General features: G+C 45.3%; 1 protein-coding gene across 1 annotated transcript in view; it reads right to left on the reverse strand.

Moving 5' to 3' along the window:
- Positions 1-27563, reverse strand: part of kcnh6a (potassium voltage-gated channel, subfamily H (eag-related), member 6a) — a 229084-nt gene that overhangs the window by 48314 nt on the left and 153207 nt on the right. The window contains exon 6 of the mRNA XM_041173545.1: positions 13577-14002. Within this exon, the coding sequence (XP_041029479.1) occupies positions 13577-14002 (426 nt within the window). The remainder of the gene's footprint in view (positions 1-13576; positions 14003-27563) is intronic.

Genomic DNA, 27563 nt, shown 5'->3' on the forward strand with positions numbered 1-27563 from the left:
TTGTTGTGGACGGGGGAGGGGGGGACAGGGGCATCAGAGGCAAGGGCTTTACCGCTTCCTGATGCTGGGCCTATCGATCAGGCATACAGCAGTGTGGGGGGGCTGATGGGGTGGGGGGGGGGGCGGCGGATGGAAATAGCAGTGAGGGGGAATAGAAGTGAGGGAGGAACAGCAGTGAAGGGACAAATAGCAGTGAGGGGGCAATAGAAGTGAGCAGGGAATAGCAGTAGGGGAATAGCAGTCAATGGGTGGGGGGTGGCAACAGCACTGAGGGTGTAAATAGAAGTGAGGAGAAATAGTAGTGGAATAGCAATGAAGGGGGAATAGCAGTAAGGGGTAAATAGTAGTGAGGGGTCAATAGAAGTGAGTGGAGAATAGCAGTGAGGGAGGAGTAGCAGTGAATGGGGAGAAATAACAGTTGGGGGAAGAGCAGTGAGGGGGTAAATAGCAATGAGGGGTATAGCAATGAGGGGGGAATGGTAGTGAGTGGCAAATAGTAGTGATGAGAGAATAGCAGTGAGAAATGGAAATCTCAGTGAGGGTGGAATAGCAGTGAGGGGGGGGTGGGTGGGTGGGTAAGTAAAAGTGTTGGCCGAATAGCAGTGAGGGGGGAGGAAAGCTCATAAAGTGGGGAATGTTATGATGTATGGCAGGTAGCAATTGCCAGGCTGACCAAATCCCAAAGGAAACTTGGCCAAGCTATGACAGCGATTTGCAATTTTTATTCTCATTACGAGAAGGTGTGTACACTGAAGTCAGAAGTAAAGATTCCACTACTACCTTTGAAGATTTTAAAGATTAAATTAAAACACTTATTAACAAAACAAAAGAAAACTTAAACACACAAGATTACAGTTACGCTGTTAAATTTAATATTATAACATTCCCAAAAAAATTTCTACTTAACTAGTCTCCCAAATAAACACCCTTTCCCAGGCAGCAGTCCAAATAGATTCTTAAACTATAAAACATCCACAATATTACCACAAGGCATCCACTATTGCTATAAGAGAGCTATTTCACAGCTTCTCTCTCCCTCTCACTTGACAATGCAACCCTAAGGCTTTTAACAAAACCTTGCTTTCTGTAATAAGCAAACACTTCTCTGGAGTGGCTAGAGGTTATTTTTTCACAAGTCTGTCTTTGCACAGCCCATCTTTCAAGATCTCACATGGCCACTCGCCTTGCAGCTTTCAATCTTTCCTTAAATATATTTTTCCTCTTTTACCTTTAAATCCATTGTTTTAAACTTTCTTTGAAACTCAAACTCCTCCAAATATAAGATCTTTCATGTTTCCATCTTGTCTTTGCTTTTGGGTCAATAAAACATGATGTCCCCACTGTTTGTTTACCTATGAACACCTGCAAGATGCAAACATTTTCCTTGTCACCTTCTGATTTCCCTCTGAAATTCAAACAATCTCTCAACTTATCTACAAGTGCAAATGTTAGCTCGTCCATTTCCATTTCAAAATACCTGCTTTTACCCCTTAGCCCTTTCATGATTTAAACCTTGCAGTCTGACTCTCTTCAGTTTAACTAAATTAGTTACACTCACAGCACACACACACACACAGCCCCCACAAGCTAGCTTTAGTATCCCACAGTAATATTACAAAAATGTTGATATTTCCTTTACAGGAATAACATTGGGGATTGCTGGGGGGGGGGGTAACAGCATTTTCTGTTTTTGTTTCAGATTTCCTGCATCTGCAGTATTTTGCTTTTATATTATGGTAAGTAATAGTGCTGGGAGAACAGCAATGAGGGGGCAATAGCAATTGGGGGGCGGGGGGGGTGGTGAGATAGAGGGATGGCATTGACTGGAAGAGGAATAGACCAAAGCTATGCGTAGTTCTCGAGCTGGGGAAGCAGTCCTTTAGCCTTACACTTGGGGAGATGGTGGCGTAGTGGTAATGTCACTGGGTTACGAATTCAGAGGCCTAGACTAATGCTCTGGTGACATGGGTTCACATTCCACTGTGGCAGCTGGAATTTAAACTCTATTAATAAATCTGGAATTATAAAGCAAGTCTCAGTGACCATGAAATCATTGTTGATTATTGTAAAAACACATCTGGTTCACTTTTAGGGAAGGAAATATGCCATCCTTGGCAGATCTGGCCTACATGCAACCCCAGACCCACAGCAATGTTTTTATTCATGGATGGGATGCGGGCATCACTGGCTAGACCAGCATTTATGGCCCATCACTAGTTGCCCTTGAGAGGGTGGTGGTGAGCTGCCTTCTTGACCCACTGCAATCTGTCTGGTGTAGGTACACCCACCGTGCTGTTAGGAAGGGAGTTCCAGGATTTTGACCCAGCGACAGTGAAGGAACAGCGATATGTTTCCAAGTCAGGATGGTGAGTGACTTGGAGGGGAATTTCCAGGTGGTGGTGTTCCCATCTATCTGCTGCTCTTGTCCTTCTAGATGGTAGTGGTTGTGGTTTGGAAGATGACCCCTTCAATCACTTTACTGATGATGGAGTAGACTGATGGGACGGTAATTGGCCTGGTTGGATTTGTCCTGCATTTTGTGTACAGGACATACCTGGGAAATTTTCCACATAGCCGGGTAGATTCCAGTGTTGTAGCTGTACTGGAACAGCTTGGCTAGGGGCACAGCAAGTTCTAAAGCATAAGTATTCAGAACTACTGCCGGAATATTGTCAGGGCCCATAGCCTTTGCAGTATCCAGTGCCTTCAGCCATTTATTGATATCATCGTGGAGTGAATCGAATTGGCTGAAGACTGGCATCTGTGATGCTGGGGACCTCCGGAGGAGATGAAGATGGATCATCCATTCGGCACTCTTGGTTGAAGATTGTTGCAAATGCTTCAACCTTATCTTTTGCACTGATGTGCTGAGCTCCCCCATCATTGAGGATGGGGATAGTTGTGGAGCCTCCTCCTCCAGTGAGATGTTTAATTGTCTATTACCATTCATGACTAGATGTGGCAGGACTGCAGAGCTTAGATCTGATCCGTTGGTTGTGGAATCGCTTAGTTCTGTCTATCACTTGCTGCTTATGCTGATTGAATTATGCACTCCTGTGTTATAGCTTCACCAGGTTGAGAGCTCATTTTTAGGTATGCCTGGTGCTGCACCTGGCATGCACTCCTGCACTCTTCATTGAACCAAGGTTAATTCCCTGGCTTGATGGTAATGGTAGAATGGGGAACATGCCGGGCCATGAGGTTAAAGATAGTGGTTGAATGCATTTCTGCTGCTGGTGATGGCCCATAGCACCTCATGGTTGCTCAGTGATCTGTTCAAAATCTATCCCATTTAGCATGGTGGTGGTGCCACACAACACGATGGAGGGTATCCTCAATGTGAAGACGGGATTTCATCTCCATAAGGACTGATGAAACGACAACAGCAAACTTAGACCTGTCGACCCTGCAAAGCCCTCCTTAATTACATCTGGAGGCTGATGCCAAAATTGGGAGAGCTGTCTCACAGGCTAGGCAAGCAGCAGCCTGACATTATCATACTCACAGAATCATACCTTACAGATAATATCCCAGACACCATCCCCGGGTATGTCCTGTCCCACCGGCAGGATGGACCCAGCAGAGGTGGCGGCACAGTGGCATACAGTCAGGAGGGAGTTACCCTCACAGTCCTCAACATTGACTCTATAACTCATGTAGTCTCTTGACATCATGTCAAATATGGGCAATGAAACCTCCTGCTGATTACCACCAGTGCCCCTCACCCCGACCTCCTCAGCCGATGAATCGGTGCTCCTCCATCTTGAACACCAACTGGAAGAAACACTGAGGGTGGCAGAATGAACTCTGGGTAGAGATTTCAGTATCCATCACTAAGAGTGGCTCGGTAGCACACTACTGACTGAGCCGGCATAGTCCTACAACACATAGCTGCTAGACTGGGTCTGCGGCAGGTGGTGAGGGAACCAACATGAGGGAAAAACCTACTTGACCTTGTCCTTACCAATCTACCTATCGCAGATGCATCTGTCCATGACAGTATCGGTAGGAGTGACCACCCCACGGTCCTTGTGGAAACAAAGTCCTGTCTTCACGTTGAGGATACCCTTCATCGTGTTGTGTGGTACTACCGCATGCTAAATGGGATAGATTATGAACAGATCTAGCAACTCAAAAAACTGGGCATCCATGAGGCACTGTGGGCCATCAGCAGTAGCAGAATTGTACTCAACCACAATCTGTAACCTCATGGCCTGGCATATCCCTTACTCTACCATTACCATCAAGCCAGGGATCAACCCTGGTTCAATGAAGAGTGCAGGAACGGCACCAGGCATATCAAGCAGCACTTGCTTAGCAATAACCTGCTCACTGATGTTCAGTTCAGGTTCTGCGAGGGCCATTCAACTCCTGACCTCATTACAGCCTTGGTTCAAACATGGACAAAAGAGCTGAACTCCCAAGGAGAGGTGAGAGTGACTGCCCTTGACATCAAGGCCGCATTTGACCGAGAGTGGCATCAAGTAACCGTGGCAAAACTGGAGTCAATGGCAATCAGGGGGAAAACTCTCCAATGGTTGGAGTCATACCTAGCACAAAGGAAGATGGTTGTGGTTGATGGAGGTCAGTCATTTCAGTTCTAGGACACCACTGCAGGAGTTCCTCAGGGTAGTGTCCTAGGCCCAATCATCTTCAGCAGCTTCAACAATGACCTTCCTTCCATCATAAGGTCAGAAGAGGGGATGTTCTCTGACGATTGCACAATATTCAGCACCATTCGCGACTCCTCAGATACTGAAGCAGTCCATGTCCAAATGCAGCAAAACCTGGACAATATCCAGGCCTGGGCTGATAAGTGGCAAGTAACATTCGCACCACACAAGTGTCAGGCAATGACCATTTCCAATAAGAGAATCTAACCATTTCCCCATGACATTCAATGGCATTACCATCACTGAATCCCCCACTAACAACATCCTGGGGGGTACCACTGACCAGAAACTGAACTAGAACAGACATATAAATACTGCGGTTATAAGAACAGGTCAGATGCTGGGAACTCTGCAGTGAGTAATTCATCTCCTGACTCCCCAAAGCCTGTCCACCATCTACAAGGCGCAAGTCAGAATTGTGATGAATACTCTCTACTTGTTTGATTGAGTACAGCTCCAACAACACTCAAGAAGCTCAACACCTTCCAGGACAAAGTAGCTCGACTGATTGGCACCCCATCCACAAACATTCACTCCCTCCACCACTGAAACACAGTGACAACAGTTTGCACCATCTACAAGATGCACTGCAGAACCTCACCAGGCTTCTTCGACAGCACCTTCCAAATGTGTGACATCTACCACCTGGAAGGACAAGGGCAGCAGACACATGGGAACACCATCACCTCGAAGTTCCCCTTCAAGCCACTCCCCATCCTGGCTTGGAAATGTATCGCTGTTCTATCACTGTCGCTTGGTCAAAACCCTGGAGCTCTCTCCCTAAAAGCACTGTGGGTACAGTGGTTCATGGAAGCGGCTCAACACCTCTTTCTCAAGGGCAATTAGGTATTGGGAATAAATGCTGGCCTAGCCAGTGGTGCCCACATCCCATGAATGAATAAATTAACCAAAATCTGGAGGCAAAGGATCTTACCTTGAACTGTGGGGGATTAAGGAATGCAGCTTAAGAGTGAAAGATGAGTCCCAGCTTTGAGTGTTCGATGGGGCTGCAGTGTCTCTCATTGAGTCATTTATGATACAGAAGGAGGCCTTTGGCCCATCAAGTCTAGACCAACTTTCCGTGGAGCAATCCAGTCAGATCCATTGCTTCGAGGAACTCAGAGACAGCTAATTAGGAAGTCACCTCCAAGAAATTAGCTTCCCTGGTCTCTCCCAGCAAGTGCAAGCTTGGTCCCCCTGCCTGGGTTCCAAGGCTGGTGGCAAAAACCTGCCCTTAATGTGCAACATTTCTAGGGAATTGAAGCCTGACATCCCTAGGAATGGACCACTGATTTTGCCCTTTCAAGATGTCCATTTTTCATTCCAGCTGTTTACACCCGTCTCTTTATTTCCTCAAGTACAAGTGAGGGAAAGACGTGTTCTCTGTCTCCATCAAGTGGAAATCTGTCTCATTATTTGCTTTCACATGTCGAGTTGTCACTTTTTGTGAAATGCTGGGTTTTTAGGTTACATTTATGTAGAGACCAAAGTTTGAACTGGTCTGGGGAAAAATATACTCAAGTAAAAATCAGTTTGATTAAATTTAAAGGGTGAGTTTCCAAGATTCAGTTCGACATTCAAGTGAGTGGGATATTAGACTGGGTGAGTTGGAGGAAGGTTTGTAATGGAGTTCCCCAGGAGGAAGTCTTGGGATCCTTGCTTTTTCTGATATATATTAATGACCTGGATCTTGGTGTACGCGGCATAATTTCAAAATTTTCAGATGATATGAAACTTGGAAGCATTATGAACTGTGAGGAGGATAGTGTAGGACTTCAAAAGGACACAGACACATTGGAGGAATGGGCAGACAGATGGTAGCTGAAGTTCAATGCGGAGAAATATGAAATGATTCATTTTGGTATGAAGAATGCGGAGAAACAATATAAAGGGCACAACTCTAATGGGGGTGCAGGAGCAGACGGGCCTGGGTGTATGTGTGCATAAATCATTAAAGGTGACAAGAAAGTTTAGAACGTGGTTTTAAAGCATACAGTATCCTGGGTTTTAGTAATAGCGCCATAGAGTACAAGAACAAGGGGGTTGTGCTGAGCTTGTATAAAACACTAGTTCAATCTCAGCTGGAGTATTGTGTCTAGCTCTGGGCACCGCACTTTAGGAAGGATGTGAAGACATCGGAGAGGGTGCAGAGAAGATTCATAAGAATCGTTCCAAGGATGAGGAACTTCAGTTATATACATAGATTGGAGAAGCTGGGATTGTTTTCCTTAGAGAAGGCTGAGAGGAGATTTAATAGAGGTATTCAGAATCATGAGGGATCTGGACACAGTAGATAGGGGGAAACTGTTCCCACTTGTGAAAGGATCAAGAACGAGAGGGCACAGATTTAAAGTAATTTGCAAAAGAAGCAAAAGTGACATGAGGAAAACCTTTTTCACGCAGTGAGTGGTTACAGTCTAGAATACACTGCCTGTGAGTGTGGTGGAGGCAGGGTCATTGCCAATTGAGACATTCATAAGGGAATGAGACTGTAATTTGAAGAGGAAAAATGTGCAGAGTTCCGGGGAAAAGGTGGGAGCATGGCACTAAGTGAACTGCTCATTCGGAGAGCTGGTACAGGCATGATGGGCTGAATGGCCTCATTCTGTCCTGTAACAATTCTGTGATCCTGCAATTCTGTGATATTAGACTGGGTGAGTTGGATATTTGACCAGGTGAGTTGGATGCTGGGCTTGGTGAGTTGTTTATTAGATTGGGTAATTTGAAATCAACAAGGGGTCCTGGGAGATAGTAATTAACTATTAATCCCCCCCTACCCTATAAACAATATAACCCATCCACACTGACCCTCTCTCATATCTTGTAAACAACATAATCCATCTCGGTTAATAAAGCTTCAATAACTTCAATGAGGAAATGCTCTTTTTATCTCTCGGGACAGATAAACCCTAAGGCCGAGCAGCACAATAGCTGGTGTGCTCAATGGAGGGAGGTCCACCAGCTGTTCACTAGATGTGTGCTATGAAATTTGCCAGTGGGTGTTCCAACTCCCTCTCCCTGTTGGTCTGTAGCAGAATGAAAGACATACCCTGGAGGGTTGCACTTATGGGAGATGACTAGATAGGAAATGAATAATTCATCTTGCAGCACTGAGTCCTTTTATCCGAGTTTTCCATCTAACAGCTGACATTTGCAGATTGTCGTGCTAGTGCAGCAGCTCCTCTGAACACTCGTCCTCTGAGGCAGTAGGTGTTACACTGCTGCGGGAGTGCGTTTGTTCTGCTGGTGCCCCAACCTGCCCCCTTTACTCTCTTGGGTAGACCAGGATAAAGGTGGGCGCTGTACATGTGAGTTTGCCAGACAGGCGGAGGTTGCTTCCCTGATGTTGAGGTGCAGGAAAACCGTATGGATAGGCACAGAGGCGAATTATGGAAAGAACACTAATCATACTTATGACAACTGAAGCTACACCTGAACCTTTGTTAGTTAGTCACAGTGCCAGTGTGAGTGATTGGGAGCAAGGGCTGCCAACCTTCCTGGTGTGGCTGGGAGTCTACTGGAATCAACATTAATCTCCAGGTGTCTATTGAAACAATCTGGAAGGTCTTTTGAAAATATTCTTTCATCAGATGTGAGCTTTGCTGGCTAGGCCAGAATTTATTGCCCATCCCTAATTGCCCTTGAGAAGGTGGTGGTGAGCTGCGTTCTTGAACCACTGCAGTCCATGGTGCTGTTAGAGAGGGAGTTCCAGGATTTTGACCCAGCGACAGTGAAGGAAAACCAAATAGTTGAAACCAGATGGCGTGTGACTTGGAGGGGAGCTTGAAGGTGGTGGTGTTCCTGGGCATCTGCTGCCCTAGTCCTTCTAGGTGGTAGAGGTCTTGGATTTGGAAGATGATGTTGAAGAAGCCTTGGTGAGTTCTTGCTGTGCATCTTGTAGATGGTACACACTGCTGCCACGGTGCATCGATGGTGGAGGGAGTGACCGTTGAAGTTTGTGCATGGGGTGCCAATCAATCAAGCTGCTTTGTCCTAGATGGTGTCAAGCTTTTTCATTGTTGGAGCTGCATTTAACCAGGCAAGTGGACAGTATTCCATCACACTCCTGACTTGTGCCTTGTAGATGGTGGACAGGATTTGGGGAAGCAGGAGGTGAGTTACCCGCCACAGAGTTCCCAGTCTCTGACCTGCTCTTGTAGCCACAGTATTTATATGGCTAGTGCAGTTCAGTTTCTGGTCAATGGTAACCCCCAGGATGTTGATAGTGGGGGATTCATTGATGTTAATGCCTTTGAAAGTCAAGAACGATGGTTAGATTCTCTTGTTGGAGATGGTCATTGCCTGGTACTGTGTGGCACGAATGTTACTTGCCACTTGTCAGCCCAAAGCTGGATATTGTCCAGGTCTTGCAGCATTTGGACATGCACTGCTTCAGTATCTGAGGAGTCACGAATGGTACTGCACATTATTCAATCATCAGTGAACATCCCCACCTCTGACTTTATGATGGACGGAAGGTCATTGATGAAGTAGCTGAAGATGGTTGGGTCTAGGACACTACCCTGAGGAACTCCTGCAATGATGTCCTGCAAATGAGATGATTGACCTCCAACAATCACAATCATCTTTCTTTGTGTTAGGTATGGAATCCAACCAACAGAGAGTTTTCCCCCGATTCCCATTGACTCCAGTCTTGCCAGGGGTCCTTGATGCTACACTCAGACAAATGCTGCTTTGATGTCAAGGGCAGTCACTCTCACCTCACCTCGGGAGCTCAGCTCTTTTGTGGCTGTTTGGACCAAGGCTGTAATGAGGTCAGGAGCTGAGTGACCTTGACAGAACCCAAACTGAGCATCAGTGAGCAGGTCATAGTTAAGCAAGTGCCGCTTTATAACACCATTGATAATATTTTCCGTCACTTTACTGATGATCAAGAGTAGGCCGGGTTGGATTTGTCCTGCTTTTTGGGTACAGGACATGCCTGAGAAATTTCCCACATAGCCGGGCAGATGCTAGTGTTGTAGCTGTACTGGAACAGCTTGGCTAGAAGCACGGCAAATTCTGGAGCACAAGTCTTCGGTACTGATTTTGAAATACTATTTTAAGAAAACAAATTAATATATTGCACAACAATTCGTACAGAAGCTCATCATTCATTGTAAAACGGTCATCGGATTGTGTACTTGAATAAAATGTAAAGTGATGTGGAACGCACACATGCTCATAACGTCACTGCCTGTTTTTTACCCCATTTAGTGTGAGTGACTTGAGGCGAGGAGGTAAAAGAAGCAAGTGTTGGCCTGCTGGCTGGAAAAATGACATAGCTAGGCCTAGAAAGCTTTGTCCTGCTGAGACTGAGGTAAAGGGTGCGTTGATTTTAGTCCTAGTTGATTTTTAATAAAATGAAACTACTGTTCGAATTGGTGAGAATTTATACAGCCATCAGATGTGAAAAGAAAAATTTGCATTTATATAGCGCTTTTCACGACCATGTAACATTTCAAAGGGCTTTACAGCCAATGAAGTGTTTTTGAAATGTGGTCACTTTATAACGTGGGAAATGCAGCAGCCCATTTGCACACAAGAAGCTCCCACAAACAACACTGTGATAATGACCAAATCATCTGTTTTGGTGATGCTGATTGAGGATAAACATTGGCCAGGACACCAGAGAGAATGGCTCTGCTTTTCTTTGAAATAATGCCATGGGATCTTTTACATTGATCGAACAGACAATTGGGGCCCTGGTTTAACATCTTATCCAAAAGACCGCACAGGTGACAGTGCAGCACTCCCTCAGCACCGCCATGGAGCGTCAGCCTTGATGTTTGTGCTCCAACCCTGGCGTGGGACCTGAACCTGGAACATTCCGATACAGAGGCGAGAGTGACACCAACTGAGTCACAGCTGACACACAAAAGTAAAGCTGAAGTTTGCAACAATCAATCCATCACTCTAGCTCCAATGAATGAGGGGGCAGTTTTATACTCCATGCCTGACAAGGGCTGAAGTTCAGATCTGGATTGAGAGCGACAAGTGCAAATGTCTATCCTGCCCAGTGAACATTTACTGAAATCACACACTGTGCTTGTAAAGGTAGCATTACAGCTTAGATTGAGCTGTCTGCTGATTCCGCAAACAGTGCATTAGACCCTATTAGTGAACTGACATCGCAGTCAATGACACAATTACAATGGCGCTAAAGCAATCTGTTGCCAAGGTAACCATTCAGTCATGGATGATTTGATGAGGTCCAAGCAGCCATTTGCACCTCCACAAAGTCCGCGTGACACCGGCTTATCAAATCTGTTTTAGAAAATCTGCCATGCGACTAAATATACTCAGCAACATAGAGAGTCAGCTCGCTATATTGCTCAGGAAACTTTCATTTTGTAAACGGGACATGGATTAAGTGAAGACCAGATAACCAGAAAACTTTTAAAAGAGGTACTGTAAACTGACTGGTGTCTCTCAGCCCCCTTTCTCACAGGGAGATATCTGTACACTGACTGGGATCTCTTATTCCTCTCTCTCTCAGGGAGATATCTGTACACTGACAGGTGTATCTCATTCCCCTCTCTCTCAGAGAGATATCTGTACACTGACAGGTGTATCTCATTTCCGTCGCTCTCATGGAGATATCTGTACACTGAATCTGTACACTGAATTGTGTCTCAGTCTCTGTCTCTCTCAGCGAGATATCTGTACACAAACTGGCATCTTTCATTCCACTCTCTCTCAGGGAGATATCTGTACACTGACTGGTGTCTCTCATTCCCTTCACTCACTCAGGGAGATATCTGTACACTGTATCACTCTACACCCAGCCCCGGCCCTCATTCTCTGCACAGTCAGTTCCTCACTCTCCATTCAGCCCCCTCTCTAACCCTCTTCCTCGATTTCAGACTAAGGGACCAGTGACTGATAGCTGGGGTTGAAACTGATTGTCGAGTTGACCATCTCATGTGTACAGGGCCTGCATTTCAGATGCTGGAGTGACCCTACTCATTGCCAATGCTGGATTGCAGATTGATGACTCTGAACTCACCTCCTGACTCCCCAAATCCTGTCCACGACCTGCAAGGCACAAGTCAGGAGTGTGATGGAATACTCCCTCATCATACCCTCCACTGGCACCCCATCCACAATCTTCAACATCCACTCCCTCCGTCACTGTTGCACAGAGGCAGTAGTGTGTATGGTCTACAAGATGCACTGCAGGAACTCACCAAGGCTCCTTCAAAAGCACATTCCAAACTGGTGACCTCTTCCACCTGGAAGGTCAAGGGCAATAGACACATGGGAACACCACCACCTGGAAGTTCCCCTCCAAGCCACACACCATCCTGACTTGGAAATACATCAGCCGTTCCTTCACTGTCGCTGGGTCAAATTCCTGCAACTCCCTCCCTAACAGCGCTGTGGGTGCACCTACACCACACGGACTACAAGAAGGTCCAAGAAGGCAGCTCACCCCCACCTTCTCAAGGGCAATTAGGGATGGGCAATAAATGCTGGTCCAGCCAGTGATGCCCACATCCCATGAATGAATAAAAAAAGCTGAGATAATACGACACAGCTCAGCTTGCTGCTTCCACTCCTGCAGCCTCACCAGCTGCTGGGGGGCAGAAGGGCTACAGTGTGTTGTAATTTGATGAAGAAATTGTCAGGTGTTGGATTCAGCTGAAGTATGATTCAGTTTTAATCAACAACTTGGCTGTAACTCATCAACACATTCGCATGTGGGAAAAGGGAGGGAGAGAGAGAGAGAGAGTGAGAGATCACTTAGACAGGGAGGAGACAGAGAAGATGACAGACACCAAGAGAGGGAGAGAATGGGGAAAAGACAGGGATGGTTGGGGAGACGACAAGGAAAGAGACAGAAATGGGGTGAGAGAGGCAGAAAGAAAGAAAGGATGGGAATGGGCAAGACAAGTGGAGAGAGACAGAGTGAAAAAGGCACGCTGAAAATCACAGAGAGGCTGGAAAGGCAGAGAAAGTGATGGGGACAGGCACATACTGGAGAATGTGTTTGGTGTAATTTTTCTATACTCTTTCCCCTGACCTGTTCTCTCCCCTCACTGTCCCTCCCTCTCCCCTCGCCCTTCCTCTCCCCTTTTCTCTCGACCTCCCTCTCCCCTCCCGGCCTCTTCCCTCACCCTTTCACTTTCTCTCCCCTTGCCCTTCCCACGCCTCTCCCTTTGCCCTACCCCCATCCAAACCCTCCTTCCCCTGTCTCTCTTCCCTCACCCTGCCTCTCCAGTATAGTTGTCACTCCATAGACACTGGGAACTGTCCAGACCCTTGCCCAAGGGACTGAACTCCATATCTGAGCCTCAAAAGCAAGTGTTGGTGGGTTGAGTCCATTGCAGCAAACCTCCATTGACACAGTTGCTGACAGGGGTGTTGGCCGGTGTGTCAGCACGGTGTGTGTGGCCTGCGTTTGTTGGTCTGGTTGTGTGGCAAGGTGTCTGTACATGTGTATTTGAGTGTGTTGAGTTAGTGTATGTAGCACATATGTGTGCATGCATGTCTATGTGTGTGTGCATGTGTCCATGTGCGGGTGTCTTGTATGTCCATGTGTTTGTGTGCATGTGCAGGTGTCTGTGTGTGTGCACGTGTTTGTATCTACACACATGTCCATATGTATGTGCATGTCTGTGTATAAAAAATACATATTTGTCCACATGTGCCTGCTAATTTGTGTGTGTCTATGTATCTATACATTCCTGTGTTTGTGTGTGTGTGTTTCTCTGTATATGTGTCTATGTGAGTGCATGTCTGTGTGTGTGTACCTGTCTTTATGTTTGCACATGAGCACGCGCATAGGGTGATCTCTGGTCCTACCAGTGCACAAGGCTCCATTTTGAACCACGTCACGGGACGTGCATTATTTTGATTTAGATAGCTATTTTGAAATGATCTTTCTATTCGCCCTTTACCTCATCAGAGCCAGACCTGAAGATGAGAAGATCGAATGGAATGGCAGCCACGATGTCGATGAGGAACCAGCCCTTGAAGTAATGGATTGCGATCTTGGCTGGGTGGCTCACAACTTCATCATTCTCATTAACGTAGGTGGTGCGGAAGTTGATGATGATATCGATGATGAACATGATGTCAACGATTAGATCCACGACAGCCAGTGGGTTGCATGAGTAGCCACATTCCAGTCGCTTCTCCTCTTCCTGATCATTAAGCAGGAAGGCAGCAGAGTAGGGAGTGAAGATGGCAGTGTGTATGACCAACAGGAGAATGAGCCAGTCCCAGACAGCCTTGAAAGGGCTGTAGTGAAGAATTGTCCATTTGTGAATGCGAGGGGCTTGCAGCTTATATTCTGGAAGCACATCAGCTCCGAGCGAGAGAACCTAGAAACACAGAAGAAACAAAAATTACTGATGTAGGCCAGGCCAAAATGACCCCAGTTTCCAGCCCTGGCAGATGCTGAGTTGGCCGATCTTGGCCATTTGGAGGGCTACAGTTAGTGTTACTTGTAGCTGACTGGTAGTTCTCTTGGCTCTGAATGGAATGAGTTCAAGCTTCATTCTAGAGACTTGAGCGCATTAACCCAGACTAACGTACCAGTGCTGCACTGTTGGAGGTGCTGTCTTTTGGCTCTCAAATGGACATAAAAGATCCCATGGCACTATTTTGAAGAAGAGCAGGTGAGAAGAGAGGTCCTTCCCGGTGTTCTGGTCAATGTTCACCCCTCAATGAACATCATTAAAGTAGATGATCTAATCATTAGAAGCTGAGGAACAAACAATGGAAATCTCAAGCACAGGTAAAGAGAAGGATGAAAATCATTTCACCCACAGGTGAGGACTCTCCTGACCTACCCAGTACTCTCTACATGATTGCTAACTCTGTAATCCTGGAGGTCACATCACGTGACCTCTCACCTCTAACCAGCCAAACCACTTCCAAAATGAAACTTTAACAGCACGTATTTTTTGAATGTTGCAGTGATATTCCTCCTGGGTTAGGCAGCCACATTCAAGAGATTTTCCTGGAAAGTTCAGAACATTCCAGAAGTTGTTGGCTATCTGTATCCCCCGATTTATCCAAATTCCTTTCAGCCTTGGTCTTTTATTATATTTTGTGATTTGCATGGCATTTAAGGAATTCTGGCTCTTGATGACACTAAACATCACAGACTTTTCCTCTCCAACCCATCTATACTTTCCATGTGATGTGGGCATCACTGGCAGGACCAGCATTTACTGCCCATCCCAAATTGCCCTTGATCTGAGTGTCTTACTGGGTCATTCCAGAGGGCAGTTAAGAGTTAACTACTGTGGGTCTGAAGTCACATGACCAGATTTCCTTCTCTAAAGGAAACTATGACTTGATTTTAATTCCAGATTTCATTAATTAAATTTAAATTCCACCAGCTGCCATGGGAGGATTTGAACCTGTGTTCCCAGAGAATTAGCCTTGATTACTAATCTAGGGATATTACCACTACACCACCATCACCCCACAAACCTTTGCAGCTTCTAATCAAAGCAGCTACACAGGAACAGGAGGAGGCCATTCAGCCCATTCCACCATTTAATTAGATCATGGCTGATTTGCATATTAAGTCCATCTACCCACCTTGACTCCAATACCTCAATATCCTTGTCTAACAAAAAGCCATCGATCTCAGTTTTGACATTTTCAATTGACCCTCAGTGCCAACGGATGATTGAAAGAGAGTTAACGTTTCGAGTCTGAATGACTCTTCTTCAGAACTAAAGAGAAGTAAAATTATTTTGAAATATATACTGTTTAAGGGGGGGTGGGACAGGTGAAGCTGGATAGAAGGCCAGCGATAGGTGGAGGCAAAGGAGAGATTGCAAAAGATGTCATAAACAAAAGGTCAAAGGGGTGTTGATGGTGGTGACACTGGCTAAAGGAAGTGCTAATAATGACATTAAGAGTAGAAAGCAGGATGAGCAAGTGACAGATGGCCCTAGTGGGGGTGGGGGAGGGAACGATGTGGGATAAAAGATCGAAATAGGCTAAAAGATGAGGATAAAACAATGAATAAAAATGGAAATAAATTTAAAAATAATAATAATAAAAATAGGTGGGAAAAATATATATATAAAAATTTAAAAATAAATATTTGAAAAAAGGGGGTCAAAAAGGGGTGAGGATGGAGGAGGATGGTCTGACATTGTTGAACCTAATATTCAGTCTGGAAGGCTGTAAAGTGCCTAGTCGGAAGATCAGGTGCTGTTCCTCCAGTTTGTGTTGAGCTTCACTGGAACAATGCAGCAGGTCAAGGACAGACATGTGGGCAAGAGAGCAGGGTGGAGTGTTAAAATGGCAAGCGACAGGGAGGTCTGGGTCATGCTTGCAGACAGACTGAAGGTGTTCCACACAGCGGTCACCCAGTCTGCGTTTGGTCTCTCTAATGTAGAGGAGACCACATTGGGAGCAGCGAATACAGTAGACTAAATTGAGGGAAGTGCAAGTGAAATGCTGCTTCACTTGAAAGGAGTGTTTGGGCCCTTGGACAGTGAGGAGAGGGGAAGTAAAGGCGCAGATGTTGCACCTTCTGTGATTGCATGGGAAGGTGCCGTGGGAGGGGGTTGGGGAGTAGGGGGTGATGGAGGAGTAGACCAGGATGTCCCGGTGGGAACGATCCCTACGGAATGCTGCCGGGGGGTGAAGGGAAGATGTGTTTGGTGGTGGCATCATGCTGGAGTTGGCGGAAATGGCGGAGGATGATCCTTTGTATGCAGAGGCTGGTGGGGTGAAAAATGAGGACAACGGGGACCCTATCATGTTTCTGGGAGGGAGAGGAAGGTGTGAGGGCAGAGGCGTGGGAGATGGGTCGGACACGGTTGAGGGCCCTGTCAACCACCGTGGGTGGGAAACCTCGGTTAAGGAAGGAGGAACACATGTCAGAGGAACTGTTTTGGAAAGTGGCATCGTCAGAACAGATGCGACGGAGGCGAAGGAACTGAGAGAATGGGATGGAGTCCTTCCAGGAAGCGGGGTGTGAGGAGCTATAGTTGAGGTAGCTGTGGGGGTTGGTAGGCTTGTAATGAATATTGGCCTTCTATCCAGCTTCATCTGTCCCACTCCCCCTTAAACAGTATATATTTCACTTCTCTTAATTCTGAAGAGACTCGAAACATTAACTCTGTCTTTCTCTCCACAGATGATGACAGACCTACCGAGTTTTTCCTGCACTTTTGTTTTTGTTTCAGGTTTCCAGCATCCCCAGTATTTTGCCTTTATTGAAGGAGAGTTTCAGATTTCCACTATCCTTTGTGTGAAGTAGGAGATCATGATAAAGTCATTAAGCAGAACAAAATAACATTTTAATTAAGAGATTTATTTCCTTCTCACCGCATTGAAGCACCATCAGGCCATAAATTTTATGCAGTGACAAAAAACTTCTTCTCTACCGCTGGGATGAGACCTTTAAATGATTCTTATTTTTCAATTTATTGCACAAATGTATTTTTAAAAGTCTGGCTCAATGTTTGCCTCACGGCTAGTTAAGGTAATGAATCCTGCGCTCCAGCTCTGCTGTAGCACCTTCAAGTCAGCCATGTTTTAGAAAGAGAAGGGCATTTTCCAAGCATTTCATGCCCACCAGATCTTGATCTATCGGGATTGAGGGATATGCAAAGCCCAGGCCTCTTAAGGAGTGGAGGATAAGCAGAGACCTCTCGGGAGTGGGGGATAATTAAGGCTGCAGACCTGTGATCTGATGTGTCCAGGCGCTGGAAGCGGTACACAGTACAGAAAGTGAAATGGATCCGGTCACTTTACATTAGCCCCACCTGCTCCCCCCAGGTTCCAAAAATTCTAACACTATCCAAGAGAGGAGTAAATGACCAGTTATCTCATTGCTGTCTGTGGGATTGTGCTGTGTACAAAATGGCTGTTGCATTTGACGACAATGCCCAGTCACATGCGTCACATGCTGGGGCTATGGAATAGCGATAGAGAGTGGGAACCCTTCACTCCATTCCTGGCGCAGAGACAGACTGAGTGAAGAGGAGGCACTGAACTCAACATTCTGCACCAGGAAAGCAGCCTGAGGGAGTCAGCTCGAGCTGTGAGAAGAACATCGCAGCAAGAGAGCAACTTAAATATAGGAGTGTGAAAATAATGTTGAAACAGTGAAGCTGGCTGGCGAAACATTGAGTCAAGACAAGGAACTAACACTTACAGACGATCATAAACATCCAGCACTCTCAAATCACATTTAAACACCCCTATACACAGTGAGAAAATGTTCACATCTTAACCATCTTGTAACAGGGAAAATATTCACCCCGAACCAACCCGTGACAGTGGCAGAAAGTTGTGATGATGTCCTGTCCCATTGGGTGAGGGGTGGGGGGTGGGGGTGGGCGTGAAGGGGATTGAGCGGCTAGAGCTTGTCCAGACACAGCAGTGACGGCTGCCTTTGCCAGTCCCTGTTCTAGGGCCTGGCCCTTGCTGAGCAGCAGTTGGAGTTGATTTCCTGCCAGGGATAGTGTGATTGGGGCATCAGACTCTGCTGGTGGGACACTGCAGGCCAGCAGCGACCCTGTGACCCACGGCGCAGCACAAGACCAGGCCCACGTGTCTAAGTTCAGGACAGATGTGGTGGCACAGTTGAAAAAAGCTGAACACAAAGGCTGGAACTGGGAGTGGAGAGAAAGGAAAATTAAGGTTACTGCCACTGGTTCAATTAGTTTAATGGAACTGATTGACCAGAACCGGCCATACAGCGCACAGGGCTCACGTGTCAGTGCAGACTCGATGGGCCGAAGGGCCTCTTCTGCACTGTGATTCTGTGACTGAGAGTTTGAATAAAAGTGTTTCTGGGGGATCCACCCCATCAAGACTGCTGTGAGCAGCTGGTGAGGAAGGTCTGCAGAAACGTGCCATTCTGGTGAAGACCATGCCCATGGAATCTGAGCTGATTTGGGACCTATTACCGGATAAGAATTGATGGCTCAATCCTCGAAGGTTGGAATTCTACCAAAGGAGGATGAGAGCTTTGAACGAGTTTGTGGCTGAAATCAATGGTATATACACAGGGTGGACTCCCAGTAAATCCCTGACATCTATCTTTGTTGTATCCGCTACCTAATGTGTAATTTAAGTTTATATTGGCCACAATTTGCCTGTTAATTCATGCTTATGTTAATTTTGGTTTAATAAAGTAGAAGTTATAAAAAGGTGAAATCTTTCCATTGGTTTTCTCACTTGGGTCGTTTGGTAAATTTGGTTCATTTGGTTTCTTGGTGTCTATGGTGATCATAATAATGTTCACATCTTAACCGTCTTCTAACTGAGAAGATCGAGACCTTAATCACATCCTAACAGTGTCTGAACCCAGCGTCAGCTGTCGTTATTTCTTCGAGAGTTAATAGAAAACCGAGCTTAACAAAAACTAAATTAGGTGGAGATAGATGAGCTCAGAGAAGAGCAATTTCAGTATTATGGTTATTTGTGAATCTGTCTGGTTCACTAATGTTCTTTAGGGAAGGAAAACCTGTTCTGGCCTACATGTGACTCCAGGCCCCCAGCAATGTGGTTGACTTTAAATGCCCTCTGAACGAGGGAAATTAGGAATGGGCAATAAATGTTTGTCTGTGGCTGGTGTGGTTACACTGGCCCTACATGTTGAAATCAGGTGGCCTCCTTGTGTGAGATTAGACATGCTTGGAAAGTTGGCTGGTTACCTGACCATTGCCTGGCAGCCTTTCAATTTTAGCCCCTGTGTCTATCCTCCTCTCTGGAAGTCCTCAGTTAACCTGCTTGCGGTTTTGATGCAGTGCTGGCTGTACAAGTTCCAGCAGCACTGACTGTTCGGAGCCACCTTCCATTACAATATGAAATCAGCTCACTAGAATAGCCAGTTTGTCACGTAACTTAGCTCAGTGGGTAGCACTCTCATCTCTGAGTCAGACTGTCGTTGAGTCAAGATACACTCTCGAGACTTGAACATACAGTGCAGGCTGATACCTGCAGTGCAGGACTGGGGGAGAGCTGCATTGTCAGAGGTACCATCTTTTGGATGAGATGTTGAATCGATGCCTTGTCTGCCATGTTGGGTGGGTGTAAAAAATCCCAGGGCACAATTTGAATGGCTGGTCCTGGTGAAGAGTCAGAATCCTGCACATTATAAGTGTGCATAGAAGGCTGGACATATGATACTCATAATCCATGACGGGAGAGAAGGACCCAGGCACCATCAGAGATTCACCTGTCCAGAAAACAGTCCTGCAGTTGAAGTACAGGAGCAGCTCATATCTCTATTAATATTGTTTTCGGCAATCCTAGTGTCCCCCAGGCAGTCTTTGGACACACCCAGCTGTTAACAGCCGATATGGTACCTTAATGGAGTGTCTCATGTGTTGTGGCTGGCTGTTCAACCAAGGAGAGCATCGCAGACAAGCCTGACTTTTCCCTCAACCCACCATCCACACACTCAAGTTCCATCACTGGACAGTAAGCAGGCCTGTGAACCCTGGCTGGTTCCTTTACTGATGACCTCGTCCAGAGATTTTGAGGCCACTGCCACGCTGGATGTGATTGGCCAACTCTGCACTGGACAACCGGGCTGGGAGCTTGCAGCTCTCTGAGGCTTTATGGGAACAATCAGATCTATGGAGGGGGAGTGAGCACAGAGTGCATGAAGAAGAATTACCCAAAGAAGGTTAAATAACTGGCCAGGAGTCAAAATGGAAAATGCGATTGAATTGTGGGGAATATACATGGATTAATAGATAATAGACAAAAATCTCTTGGAATGACTTTGATTACCTGAAGGGGTCACTGGATGTAGAGCGGAATGAGATGTGTTTAATCATGATGCTCCAGTCATCGTCAGTGTGGGTCAGGTTTGATGGAGCAGATGGTCTTTCCCTGCCCATTATTGGCCTACCTCAGTATTAAATTGAATTGACTATATTGGGTTTCTATAAATATATTTGTACCATATAGGTGGTCAGGCAAATGGTGCAACGTCTGAAATAAACCAAGGTGGTCACACGTGGATAACAAGATCTGAGAAACCCATGACCACTACCATCTAGAAGGACATGGGCAGCAGATAGATGGGAAAACCACCACCTGGAATTTCTCTTTCAAGTCACTCACCATCCTGACTTAGAAATATATTGCCGTTCCTTCACTGTTACTGAGTCAAAATCCCAGAATGCCCTTCCTAACAGCACTGCAGGTGTACCTACACCACACAGACTGCAGCAGTTAAAGAAGGCAGCTCACTACCACCTTCTCAAGGGCAGTTAGGGATGGGCAATAAATGCTGGTCCAGCCAGTGATGCTCACATCCCATATAAGAATTTAAAAAAAGAATCCCAAACACTACCTTTGTGACAATGTTCTTGTTGCAAGTCAACTGTCTTGTTTCCTAAATCATTGGTTGTATTACCCAGAGGAGGATAAGCAAGTCTCAGAAGTGAGAGACATCAGTAACAAGGAGGTGCTAGAACAGCTGCGAGCACTGCAAGTAGTCAAGACACTGGCTCTAGGGGGTAACAGTTTAATCCCTACCCTCCCCCAGTCTGTGTGGTGTTAGCTCAGGGTTAATATAGCCAAGGGGGAGTACGGGGCTCTGAAATTGGTCTCATTTTTCGCTGAGCCAGGGAAACTAAAAAAAACAGGCAAAGCTCCTGGTCATGATCTGGAAATTGAGCGTAGAAGGTATGCTGGTCAATATTTATCCCTCAGACGGCATCTATGTGTGTGGACTTTTTTATTCTTTCATGGGATGTGGGTGTCACTGATGAGGCCAGCACTTGTTGCTCATTCCTAATTGCCTTTGACAAGGTGGTGGTGAGCTGCTTTCTTGACCTACTGCAGAGCATGTGGTGTAGGTAAATGCAAGAGCCAATACTCCCTGAGTAATACACTGGAGTGTCAGCCTGGAGCATATATTCAAATTAAAGAAATGGAGCTAGAAGCCACAAATTTCTGACGCAGAGACAAGTATTGTCATTGAGACAAAGCTGATGCTCATTATTCTGACTATGGTAGAACAATAAAGGGTACAGACAATGGTACTAGAGTGACAAGAAAGAAAAGAAACAAACATGATTTATTTATCCAGGGTGATGGAGTAGCTCATGACTTGCAAAGCTAAATCTACATTAAAACCATTTCAAATGCTGCCATTCAAACCAAGAGAGGATATAGAAGGACAAGTAATTAGTGAAGGCTGTTTGGTTAGAATAGACAAATAGGAGAGAACTTAAAACCGTAACAAGGAGTTATTCTTTTATTCTTGATAGCAGCAATGAATTAACAGAATGTATTAATTCAAAGATGAGAGACTTGTAATAAAGTAGAGTTGTTCTAACAAGAGGCTTTAATTTTCATGCAGACCTGGAAAAGTAAAGTTGCTCAGATCAGGAAGCTAGTGAATTCCTTACATCCATTCAAGAGTTTCTAGAGCATTATGTTCTAAACCAACAAGGCAGCAGATCATACTAGATTGAGTAAGGAGCACTTAATCGGGTTTAGTTAATGCTTTAATAGTAAAGGAACATTTAGTGATCATAATATGATTGAATTCAATGTTGCATTTGAAAAGGAAAAACTTACCACAGTTACAATGATTCTAGGTTTTGGTAAGGTTAACCTCAATGTGATAAGGTAGGGACAATGGCAGAAAACTAGTTAAAACTGCTGTCAGGTACAACAGTGGGAGATATTCAGAAACAAATTTAGCTAAATATGTGGCCAGTATGTCCTATATCAGTATTTACTCCCTAGGGGGAAAGAGCTCTACCTACCAATTAAAACAACCATGGCCAACCAAAGAGCTGAGAGATGAAACAGAACTAAAAACAAGTGTAAAAAAGTAGTGTCAATCCATGGGGACTGGGTGAAATATAAAGAAGGCAAAAGAGATAGAGCAGCAAAAAGGGACACAAAAAGAAATTTACAAACAATATCGAGATTAATGCATGTTCTTACCATTATGGCAGAAGGAAAAGAGTGGTCAAGGGTAATGTGGGCCATCTGAAAAAAGAGGCTTGGGGGTGGAGGGAGGGGGTGGTGGTGGGGCGGGGTGGGCGGTGGTGAATATTGCAGGTGAAAATAAAGAAATAGCAGACTTACTGAATAATTTTGCCAGTTTTCAAGGTGGAGGAAGAGGATGGCATATACCTGACATTTCAGGGAAACTAACAATGAATCAAGAACTGGAACTCAAGTGAAGTCAATGCGGGCAAGAAAACAACGTTAGAAAAAATGATGACCCTTAAGACTGCCAAATCCCCAGGACTTGATGGTTTCTATCCCAGGGGTTTAAAAGAGTTAGGTGAGCAAATTACAGACATTTTAGCATAATTGTCAAAGCTCTCTTGATTCGGGAATCAAGATTAGATTGGAAAATTGGGACTAGGTGAGTTGATCTTGCAGAGAGTCTGCATGGACAGAATGGGACAAATGGCCTCCTTCTGTGCTAATTCTATGAAATTTAACTCTAAGAAAGGAAGGTGAGATAGACAAGCCAAGAAAGTACAGACCTGAGAGTCAAACATTTGTTGTGGGGGATTTACTAGAATCTATAATTGAAGAGAGAGTGAGTGAGCATCGAGAGAAATGTGAGCTGATTAGCCTGAGCCAGCACGGGTTAGTAAAGGGCAAGTCATCTCTAAAAAAACTAACTGAATTATTTGAGGGAGTAGCTAATGTAGTGGGCAGGAGAATGTCTATGGATGTAGATGGACTTACAGAAGGCATTCAACTTGGTACCACATGAAAAAACAACAGCTAAAAGTAAAGCAAATGGATTTGAAGTCAAATTGTTCACCTCATTTGGAGATTGATTAGACAGTAGAGGACACAGAAAGGTGGTACTCAGTTTGGAAGGAAGTGGCTAGTGATGTTCCACAAAGGATCTGTGCTGGGACTTCAGCTATTACAAGATTTATTATTTCCCGAGATATCAGGAAAAACAATGATGCTTCCAAGCAACTTGTCAAGGCTCCTTCAACAACACCTTCCAAACCTGTGACCTATACCATCTATGAGATCAAGAGTAGCCAGGAAGAGGGAGGGTAATCATGGGCCCTGGTGCTCCACCTGTTTCTAGGCACCTTATCCTACATGTTCCCCCTTAACCCTCCCCCTCAATCATTCTTTTTGAACACATGTTCAACTGTGTGAGGTTAAGAGAGATTGCAGGTTAAAGCCTGTTGCTCTAAAATGGCAGCACTGGTGTCAGATCAATGTTACTCGCTGATTGATGTCATGATCTGTCTACATTGCATATTTCTGGGAAATATTAGGTGTGTGCCACTAACCCCTCACCAAAATGGCATCCAGCTGCCAGTTGGCACACTTAGCCACGGAAGTATGTGCACCAAACTTCATTTCGGAACTTCAAGATGTCTTGTAGCAGCACCCACAAATCAAATTTCACCCCCAATCCCAGCATCTAGTCCTTTCTGCTGGCTAAGTGCAAACTGAGTGTCAGAATTCCCTAGTTAACAACATTGACTACAAAAGCATTTCACAGTAGCTGAGTCTCCTGTGAGAAGCACATTTTTAAGGTTGGGAAAGGCACTCGATTAAGCAATTGGCAGGCAAAGTGGAACCAGGTGGTGCCATCGAGAGAGGAAAGTCAGGTAGGAAGCTGGGGAAGGGGCCACACATCAGGAAGAGGAAGGAGGCCGGGTCGGGAAGGGCCCAGCCCAGTACACTACATACTCAATAGGTAGAGATTCACTGATAGAATTTAAACCATTACAGGTTTAATGTTTCACCATAACCTAACATCAGTGTCCAGGATTAAAGTGAACTCAATGATATTATTTAAGATTAGGTACCTTGTAAATCTATCAAGCTAACAGCTTTTAATAATGGTATTAAATATGTCCATGTGAGTTGCAGTTCAATTCATCATACCATTGCTAGCTATGGCCTAATTCGCACTGCCTTCCCCATGAGTGTTGGCCTGGGTACAATGGAGAACATCTGCTTCTCTCTGGTCACTTGTATTCACCCTGGCCAGTTGTATTCACCACAGAAAGGTGCATCTCCAGGGCCATCAAGAGGGAGGAGGTTGGGTCAGGAAGGGCTCAGACCAAGGGTCACACGCCACAAGGGAGAAGGTCAGGAAGGGCCTTCTGGGGGTAGATGGTAGGCAGTAAGTGCTTTACATTACCTTGTGCTCCAGCAGCCTCCAGCCAGGTCAGAAGTGAAGGAATCTCCAACAGAACAAAACAGAACAGTCCTGAGATAAGTCCAGACATAAGTGAAGCAAGACAGGTGGGACTGGGGAACTTGGCGCTTGCTACTTGGCCAATGATTGCTGCTGTTCGGCAACAGCAATCATTAGCCAAAGAGTCTGTCAATCAGGAAGGTCTAGGCACCAGAATGGCTACTTTGGACACTGACTATCTTGATTGACAGGCTGCTAGGCCAAGGAGCCCAGGCACCCCTACAGCACAGACCTCTCTGGAGCGCAGGCCCCAGTGATTAGCATCTTTTTCTTTCCTTTATTCTTTTATGAAATGTGGGTATTACTGATAAAGCCAGCATTTGTTGGCCATCCCTAACTGCCCTTGAACTGGACATTTAAGAGGGCAGTTAAGAGTCAACCACATTGCTGTATATCTGTTGTTACATGAAGGCCAGACTGGGTAAGGACAGCAGATTTTCTTCCCTAAAGGGCATCAGTGCTAATCGATGATAGTTTCATGGTCTGAGACTAGCTTTTCAGTTCCAGATTTACTAATTGAATTCAAATTTCACCAGTTGCTGTGGTGGGATTTGAACCCATGTCCCCAGAGCATTAGCCTGGGCTGCTGGATTATTAGTTCAGTGGCATTGCCACTATGCCACCATCTCCCTCTGATTCACACTGTGTGCACTCACATCTCCACAGGCCATATCACCATCTGCAAATTTCCTTCCAAGTCACTCACCATCTCGACTTGGAAATATATCGCCATTCCTTCAATATTGCTAACTTAACGTCCTGGTACTTCCTCCCTAACAGCACAGTGGGTGTACCTGCACCACAAGGACTGCAGCGGTTCAAGAAAGCAGCTCAACACCACCTTCTCAAGGGCAACTAGGGATGGACACCAAATGCTGTCCTTGTCAGCGATGCCCACATCCCATGAATGAATTAAAAGAAAAGTTTGTGGGCCACACAAAGATTGGTGATTTAGTAAGCAATATAGACTGGAGCATAAAATTACAATGAACCATTGATAGAATAAAGACTGGTTAAAACTCAGGCAGCTGGATTTCATTGCAGGTGTGAGGTCATCCATTTTGGGCTAAAAGGATAGATTCAAATACTTTTTAAATGGTGAAAAGTGCAATGGGGTTCATAAAGATTTGGGGTTCATGAACACTGATCCCTGAAATGTAGTGGTTAGGTATGAATTAGTAATCCAAAAACTAAATGGTATGCTAGTCTTTGTAACTAGAGTGATAACATATAAAGGAAAGGAAGCTATGCTCCAGCTATCCAAAGCCCTGGTTAGATCCCGTCTAGAATACTGTGGAGAGTACTGACCACTGCACCTTAGAAAGGAACACCTGACCATGGAAGGAGTGCAGAGCTTCCAGTGATCCAAGGGTTAGATTATGAGGAGAGATTACATAAACTAGGCTTGTATTCCCTGGGGAGGGGGGGGTGGGTTAAGGGATGATTCAATTGAGACCTTCAGGATTTCAAAGGAGTTGATAGGGTAGATAGAAAGAAACATTGTCTGCTGGTAGGCGAGTCTAGATCAAGGGTTGAAACTCAGAACTAGGCCATTCAGGAGAGAAGCTAGGAAAAACTCCTTTATGCAAAGGATGTTAGAAGTATGGAACTCTCACCCACAAAGAGCAGCAGATGCTAGTTCAATTACTAATTTTAATTCTGAGATCTGATTTTTACTAACCAAGGATATTAAGGAATATGGGACCAGGTGGACGAAGGTAGATAGGATATAGTTCATCAAGGAGCCGACTGAATGATGGAACAGGCTTGAGGGGCTGAATGACCTACTCCTGTTCCTATGTTCTATATGGAATAAACATTTAATGGTTAATGATTGGTCCTTTGTATAATCTCCTTTGATAAATCCTAGTTGAGCTGTATTAATTATTCACCACAGGCCATGCAGACAATACTGCATCTTGAGCTCAGTCTCTCCTGGTTAGCCTGCAAAGCCGCGTGACATGCAGCAGATGTACAATATGGTTGAACTACAGTGCTTCTGGGAGCTTTAATTTGCAGTGATTAGGTCTGCAAGCACATTCGAGTAGACACTAGGTCCAAATCACTGACTGTTTGTGTAGAGTACAGATAAAGGTGTGCAAGCAGATTTAAGATCAAAACTCTGATGGATCAAACCCATCAACAACAGACAACAACCCATGTGTGACATTGTGACACTAAAAGTGTCCGGCTGCATCCAACATATGAGCCATATGGTACAGAGAAACAGCCCTGAGATATTCTTTCCAACATCTTGCTTTTTTCTGTCTCCTCCACTCTTTCCTCCTCCTTATTATTTCTCCCACCTATCCCTCTTGCCAGCAATGAATTTGTGAGTACTTTCAGCCACAGCATTCCAAATGGTTTTGGAAGCGCACTATTAAAATGATAGGGCCTGGGGTTTTAATAGAATGCTTTCACCCAGTGCTGTCGATGCTGGGGTGGACTTGTTCCTTCAACGTTCCTTACTGCACGTCATGAGATGAGTTAGAAAATACTGGTGCGCACACACAGACACAAGATAGTGGAGGGTGGATGGGGAGTTGGTTGGCAGTGCGGGGAGTAGGGGGGAGACAGGATATGAATTTGTAGTGTTCCAGCAACCATGCCCCATCAGAATCCTAATCCCAGGATCCCTGCACCATCAGGATCGGCTCATGTGTAAATGGGATTTACCAAATACCTGAATTCTATTATACAAAATTAGAACAACCTGTAATTAAAAA

The sequence above is a fragment of the Carcharodon carcharias genome, chromosome 23 (genome assembly GCF_017639515.1).
Source record: "Carcharodon carcharias isolate sCarCar2 chromosome 23, sCarCar2.pri, whole genome shotgun sequence".
Classification (NCBI taxonomy): Eukaryota; Metazoa; Chordata; class Chondrichthyes; order Lamniformes; family Lamnidae; genus Carcharodon; species Carcharodon carcharias.